Source organism: Morone saxatilis, unplaced genomic scaffold, assembly GCF_004916995.1.
Source record: "Morone saxatilis isolate NCDOM2014 unplaced genomic scaffold, NCSU_SB_2.0 Contig2, whole genome shotgun sequence".
NCBI classification, from domain to species: Eukaryota; Metazoa; Chordata; class Actinopteri; family Moronidae; genus Morone; species Morone saxatilis.
Window position 1 is genome coordinate 7,906,407 of NW_023339762.1, and position 16,165 is coordinate 7,922,571.

At 38.4% G+C, this 16,165-nt stretch overlaps 1 protein-coding gene across 2 annotated transcripts in view; it reads left to right on the plus strand.

Moving 5' to 3' along the window:
• LOC118329934 (protein inscuteable homolog) overlaps positions 1-16,165 on the plus strand; it is a 49,603-nt gene that overhangs the window by 25,629 nt on the left and 7,809 nt on the right. For both annotated transcript variants that reach the window (XM_035664286.1, XM_035664287.1), the window contains exons 3-7: positions 6,577-6,943; positions 7,663-7,715; positions 7,808-7,931; positions 8,461-8,574; positions 16,018-16,143. In XM_035664286.1, the coding sequence (XP_035520179.1) occupies positions 6,577-6,943; positions 7,663-7,715; positions 7,808-7,931; positions 8,461-8,574; positions 16,018-16,143 (784 nt within the window). The remainder of the gene's footprint in view (positions 1-6,576; positions 6,944-7,662; positions 7,716-7,807; positions 7,932-8,460; positions 8,575-16,017; positions 16,144-16,165) is intronic.

Below are 16,165 nucleotides of genomic sequence, written 5' to 3' on the forward strand. Positions count from 1 at the left end.
GTACCATTAGCCATATGCTTTTACCATTTTCTTGGCTCATCTGTCACCTCTCCACACAGCGAGGCAGTTTTCAGTGCAGCTGTAGCCTCTGTGTAAAAAGCTTTGTTCAGAGAGTTCTCTTTAGCAATATTCTGGTTTTTAAGTAGACGAAGAATGCATGAACATCCTATTTGGTCTCTTTGTATATATGCCTCCATATTTAATTCTTTCTGGGACAAGAGTGTCCTTGTTTCCTCCTTCAGTGGAAGCCAAAGCCACAATGGTCTGGTCCTCAAAATCTCGCAGCTCATTCTGCCCACATTTCCATTCACTCTGCCCCATTGGACTGCGGTTCTGTTGTGGTATTTCAGAAAGATTTCCATTTGTTCATAAGTGACATCAGGCGTCAGACTGTGATATTCATGAAAACCAGACACTGGACGGCCATGAAGGGCTCCATCCTGGTTATATTGTGCTGAATGGCTTCCATATCAGTAAACTGTGTTTTTGAAGTAAATCCAGTCAGATCCAAAACAGAAATAATAGCGTGAATTAACACATGTTGCTCTGTTTTTTTTTCCAAACAAGCTGCTTGGCTGGCCAGTGATACTGCATGCAGTTGTTGGACAATTCCACATGTTTTAAAACATTTGGTGAGGGCTTTTATCCAAAACCCTTCACTGTACTGTACCGTGAGTGCATTCATTTGTAACATGAACAGTTGCAGACCCCAGAGCCTGCCCTTCTGTTAGCCAATTAAAACATTTCTGTTTTGTGGACACGGTGTGAAGATGGGTCTAGTGTGTAACATTCAGGAGGATCTAGTGGCAGAAAAGGAATATGATATTCATTGGTATGTTTTCATTCGTGTATAATCACCTGGAAATTGCGTTTTCCTTGCATAGAATGAGCCGTTTTATCTACAGAGGGAGCGGGTCCGCCATGTTGAACCACCATATTTCTACAGTAGCCCTGAAGGGACAAAGCAAACACTGGCACTAGAGAGAGCCTTTCCTGCTCTGTGCAAGTTGTGTAGCTACCACAGTGCTTTTGAAAATACACTAGGTTACTGTGAGGTTCATATGAGAGACATTTTACATCTTGAAAATGTAATAGAAAATGCTTATCATGTGGTCTGAAGGATGTCTGCATATCAGTATGTCTGTGATGAGTCACTATCTTCACCGCCAAGCCATCCTAAACACCATTCTTAATCATTTTTATGCCAATTGTGTCAATTTAAACCCTCCCACAGCCAACCAATACAACTACATGCCTAACTACAGCCCTTAACCTAACTCAAATTCTAACCTTAACCCTAAAAAACCCCAACCTAGCACTCACACACACAGACGGGCTCTGCAGTCACAAACCTCTCTCTTTCATAAATGTGGAGTTGAGCTCAGGGATAGACGATTATGGAGCTGAACAGTCAGAGCAGCAGCCTCTCGGTGACTCATCCAGCAGAACAACTCCATGTCTCTCAAGCGTATGAAAAGTTGAAAAAGTGAATCATCTAAAAGCTTAATCTATCATTTTCTACTGATGTGTTACAGGAAGAATGAGCTCACTATGACACTAAATTATCACACCAACCTCACTTCCGACATATATCTGTATTCAATCTTTGTTTTCATACAAAAGTTATGTAATTTAGCCTTTTGCTCTTTCTACCTGAAGTTCAAGATTTATTTTACATGGTTCATGTTCTTTAAATGTTGCGTTTACCCATTACAATCCCACCTAGATCAATTAAATTCCTTTTCCAATTATTTATTCTTTAGCATGCACATTTCAATCATCTTTTTAACGCATAAAGCTGCTGATTCTATTCTGTATTTTTGTAACTGTCAACAAATCCCATGAAAAGACCAAAACAAACTATGTGTTATGCCTCTCACTTTTTGTCTTCCCTCTCATGTCTTTGGCACTAAAAGTTCTGGCACTCCATAAAGTTTTATTGAGAGCTGTGTAGGCAGCCATGTAGGAAAGAACCACACATTCCTTCAGATATCCCCGGCTTGAATTATATATTGTCTTATAATATGACTGACTTGCAAAATTCAGGTGAGCATTACAAGTCATTTCAACTCACATTTGTTTAATAAATCTGGCTTGATTAAATTGAGATTCCACTCACAATTATGTTTTAAAAAACTGTTTTTCCATAATACACAGAGAAAATTAATATCAAACACAGACAGAGAAATTAATAGACTTCCAAGCCTGGTGTAAAAATATGTTTAAATCTTGCAGTAGCATTTTTTAAAACAAAAACAAGGATATCTCTTGTTAACCAGCTCCTGCTGTTGCCACCGTTGCTCAGTTTACTGACAGACACCAGCAGATGAGAAAGAGTGATGCTTCATCTCCACAGGAGCCCTGCTTGGGATAATAGAGCTGCTTTCGCCTGACCCTCTCTTGGCCCCGCATGTAAATATTTGTCATTCCCTGCAAGCTGAAGTGCACCGCTTTCCCTCCTTTGGAAAACAAGCCTATTATTATCATCCGCTTTTCCCCCCGCGGTAAGGGGAAGGTTTTGTGGCTTGATGGGCGTGTAAATCAAGATGGGTTCATCCGTATGTGATGCTTTTATATAACTGTGGAAAATGTTTTTAAATGGCCGCATTGGGTCGGATATGAAGAGGATTTTGCATATTGTTGCACATTTTAGATTGTTTAGGTAGCCTGTTCAAAAATTTCAAGTCTGTACATTTTCTCTGTTTCTGTGTCCTCCATGTTGGTCTCCCACAAAAAATGTTAATTAAGTTAATTGGGTGTAATGTATAGGGGAATGTTGCAAATTAAGAATTGAGAACTCTTTCCATGTCCTCTTCAGCCATGGCAGTGACTCTGTGAGCTCTTTGTTGCTAATTTAGTTTGAGTCACTGTGTTCTTCACCACTGTATGATTAATCCCTAACAGGAGACATTTTGAGAACTGGAGTGGTTTTTAAGAGGTTTTTGAACATGAGAAAAAACCTGAAGCATGGTTCAGTAGTATTTTATTTGCAAGGAACATTTAGATGAAATTTATTTCTTTAATCGGCTAAATTTTGAACTAAATATCATATCTCATCCATTTTCAGAAGTCACAATGATCACCATGAAGCCATTTACCCCACTTAGCAGAACAAGCTGCACATTAATGATTACCACACTGTGTAACAGTGTGCAGTTATTTATTTTAGTCTACATTTACAGCTAATTACACCTTCATCCTTTTCCAAATTGAGGGACATTTATTTGCTGGAGAGAGTTTTGAGCTGGTGAGCTTCCTCACACTGCAACCTACAGATTTGACTACTTTTACATTGTTATTCTGCCTCCTCAACTAACAGATGATTGACTGAATGTACAATTTATATACATATACACAGCATGTGCATTTGTGTGTCTGTGTGTACATTTGTGCTCCATTCTCAATATTTTACTCAAAAAAGTGCAAGTGGAAAAAATGTGCTTAGACAAAATAATGTGAACAGATACATTTTGTTGAAAAAAGGTTTCACCTCTAATATAATTTCTTATCATCATTATCAATCTACTTTTTTATCATTGCCACCAATTTCAGCTCTCTGCAAGTTTATTTTGTTAGTTTCCCTGTATAGCAAACCTTTTAATTGTAATTTTCTTCAGATTTTTTCCCTTTTCTTTTTTTTATTATAGTAAAACTGGCTGCTTAAGAAGAGCAATTTATGTTCATGTCTTCACGTGTCAGCTATGTTAATGTGCTTCAGCTTTGAATGAGCCCTTTTTCTGACCTTAACAAAACTCCACATTGATTTTCTTCACTAAACAGCTGCCCTCTGTATGGTTTGATAGTAGATTAAATATAATTGGAGTTGTGGCTTTCCAGTGATTCAGTCTTGTGTAACCAGCTCTGACTAAAAGCTGAAACCCAATACCTGCCTAAGATATTTTTGCTGGACGATGACAAATTTTTGTTTTGAGTGTACACACAACCACAATGTCTCTCTTGAACCAGATTAACCAATATTCAATAACAATGCACTTTACCAATGTCTCCAACAAGCTGCCATTCCCAGCAAACTGCAGACAATTGAGAGCCAAGAGGAAAATATCAGGCTTCATTAGAGACCCTTTCCCATGTGTTAACTCAAAGCAGAGGTGGCTGTTGTAGCCATCGACCCGTCCACTTTCCGGGAGCTTTGACTCGATGGGTGCAGGACTCTGGTTTGTTCCCTTAAGCCTGCCGGGTCAATGCTGGGAGAGATTGAAGTGGGCAGGAGTGTTTGCTCGTGCAGCCCGTTATTAAAACCGTCCCCATGCTGAGGGAAAATGACAGGTTAAACATGGAAACTGGCAGTTATAGGTGGATAATTGACCCATAGTGCACATCATTGATTTTAGGAATGCTGTGGGTTTTTATTTGTTTTGTTTTTTTGCCTTCTGATTGCGTGGCATAGATGGAATTTTATGAGAGGAATGGAGATTTTATGATCAATGTATGAGGGCTCAAATGATAATTTTAGACTCACATACTCACGAAAAACAGCATTTTATTCCAACTTTTAAAGCAGAGTGGTTCATTTGATTTTGACATTAAATAAACAACACATCACTCTCAGATTAATAATCTGGAACTGACCCTGCACCTTTAGCTTTACAATTTACCAAGCAGTTTATACCGATAACAGTGGCAGATTTACCTCTCACAATTTGTAATAAATTATTAAACAATGGGTCCTAGATAATCCCTAATAGACAGCAGTAGACAAAAACCTACTAATTTTTAGTTGGCAACTGTTGATTGTACAGACAAAAATGACAACTGTCACTAGCACATTGTATTAACTATGCTTACTGGCTAACTAACATTAACTCTGTGAGTTGATTTTCAGTTGACTCATTTGACAATAAAAACCATGAAATGGTCTTAAATGTGCATTTGATGGCTACACTGCATATCATGCAAATTCAGACTGAAAGAGAGACAAGCCGAAGTTTAAAGCTTACAACAAGATGTCACTAAATCCTACACACTGGACACTTTAAACCTTAATATAATAATATAATTACAAAAAATTCACGAATGAAGAAATTACCTATAGAGACCAAAATGGTTTATTTGTACCGGGCTGTAAACATGTTTAATTCTGCTGTTAAGTCGGACATTTTTATATGGGACTCACTTTTGGAACAAGTATGAACCTATCATTACGTCACCCATTGGTTTTTGGTGAAGTGAAGCCTTGAATTTGGCATTATCTTTGTTGTTGCCATGTTGTTTTTTTGCAGCCAGTGGCGGTGATGCACTGCCAGTGGATCTGTGCTCAGTTGGTGCGCTTCCGTAGCAGGAAACAATGGCAGGTCACAGACGTTCTCGCATTACAGATAAACAGTACACTAAAATATGTTTCTGAAAAGATTTTAAGCGAGAAATGTAGTAACAAAATCTTGATTCATATTCAGCACTGCCTAGTTTGACAGTTCGAGCTGAGTTTCGTGCATTGCGCTGGACACACTCACTGAGAATGACTTGTCAGTCACAAGGTAGCCACACCCTAAAGCATACCCTGCTTAAATGTCTATTTTACTGTAAATGGGACCCTCATTAAAAAACTGTATAAGACTTGAAACTAAAGATTAAAACTGTAAACTCGTCAAGAAACTGTTTAATGAGGTAATAAATCAAGTGAGAAGTCGGGTCATGTCCCCATAGGACTCAATACTATCAGATTTTTTGCAGCGCATGGAGCTGTAAAAAATAAATCAGGCTTCACTTCACAGACTCTGAAGCTGTGTGTAGTTTTTAATGCTACGTTACTTGTATAGGTAACTTGTTAGCTAGGCATGCTATTGTTAGTAGCTTATGTCAGAGCAGACAAACACTTTCGCTGTAGTCTTTTTGGTTTTGGAAAGGTGATTACAAAGAAGCACCATCCTCAAAACTCCTCAAATATCAAATATCTCTCTTATTGTTTTGTTTTGTCGTTTCAAATCTGTGCTACAACCTTTACTTTCTAATAAAATTGAAGAAACAATTGGAAAAAGAAGGATGAATGATATACAGAAAGGACGAGGGTGGCACAGCCAAGTTAAATGATCTGTCATTGTCCTCATAACCAGTTTGAATTTATGAGTAACCACTTCCTTAGTTTTCTACTGATTAAGCATGTTGTTTCTTGTGGAGGAGGCAAAGATGATTAAAGTTTTCTCATATAAATCAGTTCAGGCTTTAGTCAGCAGGCCAGTCAGCACAAATGACTTCCCAGATCTCATACAATACTGTCCTCAACATAAGTATCTGTATGATACGTGTAGATTTTTTGCAATCCATGTAGTTCGGTTTGTGCAGGAATTTGTACTTTTCATTTTTATAACAATAATAAGCAAATTCTATGAAACCAGTCAATTTATGTTGATTTCCCATCACCAGATCATTTCAGAAGCAGGAAGCTGAATTTTCATCAGTAGAGGCCGAATCTATCCAACTAGGTCATCATTATAAACACATGCAAACAGAGTATATAAAGATAATCAGATAATGAGACAAATGCAGGAAACAAGCATCCTGATGCACCCATCTTTATCTCTGACTTGCTTTATCTTTCTGTGTTCATTTCTTTCACAGTACCCGCATGCAGTCTCTCCAGGTCGACTCAGTCCAGCGCTGGATGGAGGACCTCCGCCACATGACAGAGGTAGAGTGTATGTGTGTCCTCCAGGCCAAACCCATCGGGGTGGAGGAGGACTCTCAGCAGGGAGAGCTGATTGTGGCGTCCGGGGTCGGTGCAGGGGACCACGTGGCCAGGAACAACCTGCAGACACTCCTTCGCCGCGCCCTGGTGGTCAGCACGGAATTAGGCAAGATGTTCCAGCGACTTGAGAAAGGGCGCTGGCAGAGGGTCCACAGCACAGCCGTAAGGGCCAACTGCCACGTGCGTTCCCTGGTGCATGAGTACAGCGCCGCCCGAAGCACACCACCTGAGATGCAGAAGGTGACTTGACATGTGAAGACAGTTTGGTGTTTATTAAAGCTTTTAAAACATCAAAGTCACAAAGTAGGAAGCTACAAAGGAAGATAATGCGCTGAAGTTTTAAAAACAGGCACTGAGACTTCCTGGCACAACGATTGTTCATGCTGTAAAAATAAAATAGTCTAATTTTAGAATCTTGCTTTGACTCACAACTCTAACAATATAAAGTCCAAAAGCCATCAACTGCGGGGTCACTGCAAAACTAAAAAAATCTTCAAATTCATTCAGTGAAAAATTTGTAATCATATTTCCTCCACGAATAGATTGATATCAGTCATCAGTGATTATGGCAAAAGCTTGTTTCATTTGTTTCTTAAGTTGTAATGGGTTGAGCTCTCAGGGCCATCGTACACAAAGCTTGAAAATTAGATTCTAAAGTGATCAGATCTTTGCAGACAAATAATCAACAACAATGCTGTGTCCCTCAGTTTTTGATCTCAAAGGCCAGGCAGGTGACAGTGCCATAAGTTAATAACAAGACAAAACAGCAACAATGTGTAAAGAGCACATTCTGGTCTTGCTATATTGTTTCATGGAGCTGCTCTGTTGATTGCAGATAGTTTTTTTCTCATTTATTTTTATAGCATAAACAAACACAAAGCCATTTATCTTCATCTGTGTCTTTCTTTGTATGTGTTTTATCACAGCATTATATGTTTCTTCTTTTTATTTTGTTGCAGTATGAGAAATCTCTGCTGGAAAAATGTATGGAGCTGACCAATATTACAGAGAGGTAAAACTCTAAAAAACAACAGACAATCATAGGAAAAAATTTGAAAAGTATGTTTACGTGGAACATAATCTAAAATGTCCCTTTGCCTACAGGTGCCTCCACACTGATGATGAATTCTTCCTGAAGTCCATGAGGGAGGCCATCCATGAAATCCTTACAGACGTCAGTGATTCCTTCAGCAACATGATTGACATGGCTTTAGCCAATGAGATTCGGGTATGCAAATGAATTATAACCCCTGAGATATTCATCCAATAAATTCCTTCTATATGTAGAAATTTATTTCTATTTTAGCCCCTCCACATGTCTTCTGTCAAGTGTTGGAATTGAGGCGATTTTTTAACTAAGCCTCAGGTGCATGTGCATAACAATGTTACCCAGTTCATTCACTTACAGTATAAAAGGTTGAATTGAAATGTAAACATGCAGGACAGGACTACATCATCTTCAGCGAGACAGAGTTAATATACACAGCATTTATTACTATTTATAGGTTTAATAACTTCTAAAGTTCTTGGATTTTCATGGAAGGTAAAAGAAATTTTAACTTTACTTGTGAGGATCATTTGAAAGATGCTATGATTACAGAAAAATAACTAATTAACTAAAATAACCAAAGAAATTAGTGTCTTTAAAAAAACACTTTAAAGATACCTGAACACTATTTAACGGCACCAGCTACTGACAATGTGAATTGCATTTCTGGGTCCGTGATAAAAATGGCAATGTTTGCTCTTCCGTGCAGGTCCTGATCAAACAGATTGACTCATCAGACAATGTTCACACCATCGGTAGTGCCATTAGCAACCTACTGTCCCTCACCCAGGATGGACCTCAGCTCTGCAGCATCATTGCCAAGGTACTGTGGACATGGTGGACACTGTACTGCTTTGGTGCTGCTAACAATGGTTTACACCACCCTGGTCATTTGGGTGGAGCAGGATTGGGACTGCCAACACGCACTGAAATGTATCTGTCTGAGATAAACCACTGACGCATTTCATTGTGCAAAAACCTGTGAGGTTGGAGATCCTGACGTCAGTGACAAATCAGCAGCATGATGTATTATGTTCTTAGGTTTGCGATTTTCACACGGCCCCCCCACCCAGACTTTGGAAGAGGCAGCTACATTTGATATTGCATCTCCACCCCTTGCTTCATTCTAGACACACCCCTGCTATGATCAGCTCCACCTTTTGCCAGTGCTCATCATGCAGACCTGCAGCTATCTCTTTATACATGCTTCTAAAAAGCCATTTCACTGTGAGATAAGACAAGACAGACCAGACAGCAAGTCGCAATTGCACATTAGTTAGCCGACTGCTTCCAGGATACTCTTGATAAGACTTTTCCTGATGGCCCGCACACACATATAATAACACACACTCCTCCTTTACTGCCAGATTTTTAGATCAATACTGTCAGCTCCCATTAGGAGTAAGCATTGATCACAAATGCAGATTGCTCAGGCATCTTTACCTTTCAATCTGCTCCACCTTACCTAACTCCCTCTGTAGCGCCGCTGGTCGAGCCCTCAGAGAGGTGTCTTAAGTAAACCTGCCTGTCAATGGCTGCTAATGAATACCCAATACAAAACATCCTCCACCTGCCATCTGAATTAATTACCTAGCGCCAGTCTGTCCGTCACCCTCTCACATACACACCCTTTACAGGACTAGTGTGTATCTTCTGGCTCATATCCGAGCTCTTCACTCATTATCATTTTACGCAGCTTGCTGGCTTTACTCATGCTGTAAAATCTTTCTATAGGATTGGTTCACAGGAAATTGAACATCACCATAGCACATCGATGAATGTAGGGGGGACAACTGATGTTTATTGCCACTATGCACATATGTAGAGCAATAGAAGCAATCATCAGACTTAACAGTTATGGTTTTCTACACATAAACAGAAAAAACATACAGTTTCGATACGTGACATCATACAAAACAAATATGCACCTCAGAAATTATAGAGGACTACATAATAAAGAAACAATTTAACAAACCATGTGCACTGTCCACTTACACACAATATTATATCCGAAGTCTCAAGGCAAACAAGCAAGGTGACAATTATAGAATTTACCAATATGCTAGTCAGTCACATCCAATCTACAAATAACCATTTAGATATAGCAACATATGCAGAAAGCAGTAAACTCACACTTTATCCCACACAAAGAAGGTGTGTGAAAGAAGGTGGAGAGTTATTGAATAACATGGCTCTATTGTACACATGCGTGGGCACCCAATATTTCCAGCTTCTCCGTCTCTTTAACAGTGTTGCTGTTGATAGACAGTTTTTAGTGATTGATGTGCTTCATATGGAGAGGAGAAGGGAGCTAGGTTAGATGTCTGGTACTGAAGCAGGCAGCATGATAAATAAAGATGAATCATTGTGTATATCCAGGATTAAATAGGTTTGTAGATATGAGTTTTTTTCCTCTTGGTTTCATTCTGCTGTAAGATGGGAAGTGTTTAATTTGAAAAGCATAATGGATACCAGGCAGTTAAAGGTGGTGGCAGCTCCTCAGGGAAAATGAGAGTACTGTTTTGTAATTAGGTATTAACATCCATCTAGCTAGCATTATGACAACAGCTGATGCTTTTGCCCATGTTGCTCATTATTTGTTGCTAATACATCAACTTTCATGACAGGCTTGTTGTTAGGTTTGACATACAGTCATCCACTGGGTTTTTATAAGAATTCAAATGTAATCTTCAAATTCATACTTTGTGAATTGTCAAAAATAATAATCCGCCTACAGATAAAGTATTTGTAACATTTAAACTGTTTCAATTTGTCTGTTGGTTTAACTGATAATCTATAGAGTATATGTGACAATTCATGAACAAACCTGAACCAAGATGTTTTTGTACCTAAACTAAACCAACCGCAGTGGTGTAATATCAGTAATAAGCTATTGAAATGTTACAAAAAGAATCTATCTGTCAGCAGAGTATAATAAACATTAAAGTGTAACCTGTGATAGATTTAGGTACTTATAGCTACGTTCATAGATGTTTTTGGTTGAGTAACTTATATTTATCACCATATATGATAGACATGTTAGCAAATACACATCATTTGTCTTGAGTTATGTTTCTGGCCACCAGGTGAATTAAGTTCAATATGCACTTGCTCTTTTTATTATTGTGTGGTCTCCACCAACTCCTGTGGTATCTGGCTCTGGTGCTGGCCATGTAGCACACAGTGGGTTTATCAGAGATTTTTTATAGAAACTGCTGCTTGCTGCTGGAAACAGAAATATGAGATTGGTCAGACTGAACAAAAACTGTAAAGCTGTAGGTCGTAAAACCAAAACAATGAGCTGAAAGATGCTTAAAAAACATATTAGCACTGAGAGGCAGTGTCCAGTGATAACTATCTTTGAATTTGTCTCTACAAGTGACTCCTTTCACATACAAGTAGTGATTTGATCAATTGCTAATATAAAAATATTGGTTATAGCAGATTTTAATAAGCTTTGTGATAAATTACATTTAAACAGATTATGGCAAATGAGTGAGAAACTTTCTGTGGGAGATAAATAAATTATATACTTAAAAAATGGTTGTTTAATTTACTTGTGGATTAATTATTTAAATTGTTTGCATATGTATGCACAATAATAATGAAAAGAGAGCACAAATTCACGTTTCCAAAACAGATTCAATGTTTCATTCTGCTGTGTATGTGTGCGCGTTTCTGTAATTCAGAATCAGACCGTGACTAATCACATAATCGTGACTGATTTGTCACGACTGAAAAATCTGCGCCCATGTGGTACGCCAAGCAGGTCAAAACAAATCATACAAATTATTGCCAAACACCATCCATATCTGCCTTTACTTGATTACACACACATAATGACAAAACAAAAAAAATAGATGTTTCAGATCTCACATAGTTATCTAAAAAAGATTTTCAATATACTTCCAGATAATTTAGATTCTTGTTTTTTTACTTGAGCTGCATGTCTTTGGCCTCTGAGGAGACAGAAGTCCAATACAGAGGTGTGCCACCTCATAAATCGAACAGCAGCTGGAATATTAGAAAGTGGCTGTTTCATGATGTGCAAGTGAGTTTGCTGTCTCAGTGTGTACCTAATGTCATGATGGATACTGACCTAAATGTGTCCATGTTGGCTCCTCGTGTGTGTGTCCTTGCTCCTCTAACTCTGAAGGCTTTAGACTGCAGGGTGTGAGAGCATGACATGGCAATAACTAAGGCCTGCTGCAAGGCAGCGTGTCATCAAAACTATGTGGGAAGAGAGGGCAGAGGCATTTAGAAATACAGTACAACAGATGATATTATCTTTGTCTCTCTCATGCCCTTTGTATCTCATACCCCAAATTAAGTGTTTTTCTTTGTGTAACAAGTGTAATGATAATACAAAGAGGCCCTTGAGAAATTGATTTAACTTTTACTGGCAACCTTTTTGTTTTGTTTGCAAGTCAAGAAGTAAACTGCCTGCAACCTCTTGCACCTCAAGAAACTGCAGACATTGTGTGAGCAAGTACAACAGACCAGAGCACAGAGTTTATTTCAGAAAACTATGAGATGGAAAGAAATTACACGCTGTGTAGGCCAGCATACATGCAAACCCACAGAGAGGCATTTTTAGACGAGTAGTCAAGTTTCACATGATCATGTTAGTGCAGCAAGTACTGAAATGCATGAGTGTGAGAACAAATTTGTTCTATGGGCTTCATTGACGGAATGAGGATGAAGTCAGTGGAAACAATAGAACTGCAAGTTGTTTGATGAAGAAGCGAAAGAAACGACCGACAACAATCTATGAAAAATAAAGCAGGAAAAAGTCTATAAAGATGAAACAAATAGATCCATTTCTAAATTAAGGTTTGGTTAGGAGAGGTAGTTAAATGCTATAAAATTAGCACACATTTGAAGGCAGGCACTAGTCTTCAAGTGAAAAAAACTTTCACACACATTTATTACTGGTTTATTTTATGTCCAAACAACTGATTAGCTTTAGAGGTGTTTTGTAAACCACAGAATTCAACAAACTGAAATTATGACCTTATGATGGCACTAGATTCACAGTCAAGGGATCTCTAATGTTGTTACAATACACAACATGAAATAGTAGGGTAAACCCAGGTGCTACCACTGACACTAATTAAGGTTCAGATCCATTCAGGTCAAACAGAGTCAGGGTGCTACTATTGTGCACGTTGGCCAAAAATGTGAACCTTGTGGTGGTGCTAGAGGAAAAGTCAGTGGATCCCAAAAGTCATAGCATTCATCTCATGTGCACCGTGGATATCTGTACCAAATGTCATGGTAATCCATCCAAAATGAACAACAACAAGAGACAAAATTATGCAATAGTTTTTCATTTTTATTCTACGATCCTAAATTCTGCCACCTTCAGATGCATCTGTCACATTCAGGTGGGTAGAGATATAGTTTAAGTATTTTGACCGTAAAGGCAAACATGAGTGAAATTAAAGTTTGAAATACAGTCCTCAATCCTTAGAACAGACAAATGTAGATATACATGAAAAGGTGCCATAGTTTTATTTGTGGTGGTGTTACAGTGTTTCTGGAAATCTTTGATATCCAGGAGCAGTATTAAGCTAACTAAGCTTAGACAATTAAACATTATTATCTTCAAAGTAAAAAAATATGACCAAATGATCAATTACAACCAAAGAACTAAAGCTGAAATGTACATTAGACCATTTGGAGATTCTCCACAGACTTACTCTAAACATTATTTTTGAAAGCTAAAGCAACATTTGCATCACAGAAAAACAACAGGATCAACAGCCTCTTCATCGCTTCCCAAACACAGCTTGAATTACCCTGCAAGCCTCTCTGGAGTTTCGAAAGGTTTACTGAAAACTGTCTGTCAGTGTGTCGGCAGTTCTTCCAGGTATGGTGTAACGATATTGCGTAGGTGGCGAACAGGGAAGAGCGGTCAGACTGGAGGGCAGGATGATTATTCACTCCAAGCCCCAGCAACATGGCCTTTTGCAGCATATGAGACATGCCAGCCCAGTATAATGGCCTTATTAGGATAATGGTGATAGTTACCAGCTTCGTCTTCCTCCAGGTAATTCTATCTATCTCCACGCTGAATAGAATTCAATACCTGCAAGTGTTTTTTGTCAGAGGGGTGCTTTAGTGTAGACATGGAGCCAATACAGGAGCTATTTTTGCTTGTTTACACCAAGCATAATCCAACAGAAAATGCTCAGCTATTATGGCTAGCGAATCATCTTTTTTTTCTGGCCAGTGTTTTCCATTCATGAAATATGTATATTTTGGCTGTTTTTATTTGACTTGATAGATTGTGTGAGCCATTTGATATGTTCTGTGTTTGGCAGGCTCGCTGAGTAAAGCTGGCCAAAACCATCGGTCATTTCGGGTCTCCTGGACTCTTTAAAACCAGCATGCTGCTGTTGGCTTAGATCTGAGGGACCTGTTGGCTCTCACAGAGCAGGAGCAATTTGATCCATCATTTTGCAAAATCATGTGTGCTTCAAGACAAGAGCTCACTATGACGTGTGGTGTATAATTGGTGAAGCCTAATGTCAGGATTGTGAAAGTCTCAAAAGAGCTGTACTCTCAATGAAATTGCTTTCTAAAACCTAGCTACCTTTTTGTCTAAATTAACTTATGATGAGCTAATCTACACAAGTAGCTCATTATGTGGAATTCTTATGGGCTCTAAAGCATTTTATTAATACACAATATGCAACTGTTTTTACATTAACAATATATGAGTATGCAACCCTGTCTCCTAAAACATATTTCCCCAATTATGTTGTGGTGTCAAATGTAATCTCTGCCCATATTCACAGACAGCAGTGTGTGAATGAAGCCCTACATTTATCTACCACAATGGGTGGATGGTGGGCATATAAAGCGTAGGATGTCAACTCTATGAGACGAGTCTCGTCTGTGGTTTAGGCAATAAAAGCTTTGGGTAAGAAGAGGGTAAGATTGTGGTTTTGCTTAAATGTTCATGCACACATTGTGTCTGCACACTTTTTCTCAATTAATCTTTCCCTAACCATAACCAAGTGCTGCCAGTGTCTAAACACACAACAATAAAAAGCAGTTTAGTAACACTGTAGTCAGTCACTACAAGTGCATATTGCAAGACTGGATCTTTTGGCAGAAAACAAATGAAATACACTGTCAAAGAACATTTTACTGATTCATTTCTTTCAAAACACATTGCTATTGTAAGCCAGTTGTATATAAACCTAATTTCTAGGAGACAGAGTTGAGACATCATACAGTCTGCTTGATTGTGACTGAAATAGGTTTCTTTTCTGTTTCCTGTTTCTGGGCATATAAACTGCGGGTGTGGCCATCAGTGAGCCAGACTGTATGAAGTTGATGTAACAGCCACAAACTAACGTCATGAATGTACTAATAATACTGATGGATAAAAGAACGGCAACAAAAGCAAATAAATGGCAGGCATATGAGCTCAACCTCATTAATTATATAGTTTAATAAGCATGGCGTGACTCTGAAAAGGCAGGACAGAATCAACACAAATTTAGCTGTACACTGTCCTCAAGAAATATCGTTGAATCCTGTGTCTTGCTGTAACTTTGAACCCTGTGCATACTGCAGTTTGTGTGATTAATCGTTGTAATTTTTTATTGTTTTTAGTAAAACATAAAGACTGCAAAATGACTACATAGGATGAAAAACCACAAAAGACCAGGTCACCAGTGGCAATACACTTCATACACAATATGGGTGGGTTTAATTTATGTTATGGGTTAATTTATCAATTGTAAAATGAGTATAAATGTTTATTAAACACACACTCACAAACAGAAAAAATCTTCTTTCTCCTCTAGCCAAATTTACCTGTTAGTGAATAAATGAAATAGTGTTGATACGTCCTGTCTTGCCTACCCTGTATCCTTGCCCCAGAGAAAGGGGCTGTAGAGTGTTAGATTAAGTCCATTATAGTTTCTTATCGTCCCCAAACAGGTTTTAAAAAAGACCTTATAGTAATATTGTGTCTACACCTGTCCTGTCCATTATGCATAGAGGTCCTGTATTTACTCCTTAGTAAGGGAGCAAGTAATAATAATAAAGAATAATAATAATAATAATAATAATAATAATACAGGCTCGATACATAAGGCTTGTGAGATTAAAAATTAGGTACGAAGTTAAGCACAATGCCCCATTGTACCATATCCATATTCACATGCAATAACAGTTTTATCACAGAGACTCAAAGAAAAAGTCAAACACTCCATTTTATACATTTTTACTTTGTCTTATTTCATAGGAAGGAGCTGTGGTGGCCCTCTTCAAGATCTGCAGGCAGGACCGCTTCAGAGACCTGTACGCTCACGCTCTGAGGACTGTGGCCTCCATCTGCTGTGTGGAGGAGGGCATCAACCAACTGGACAAGGTAAATCTCTCTCTCTCTCTCT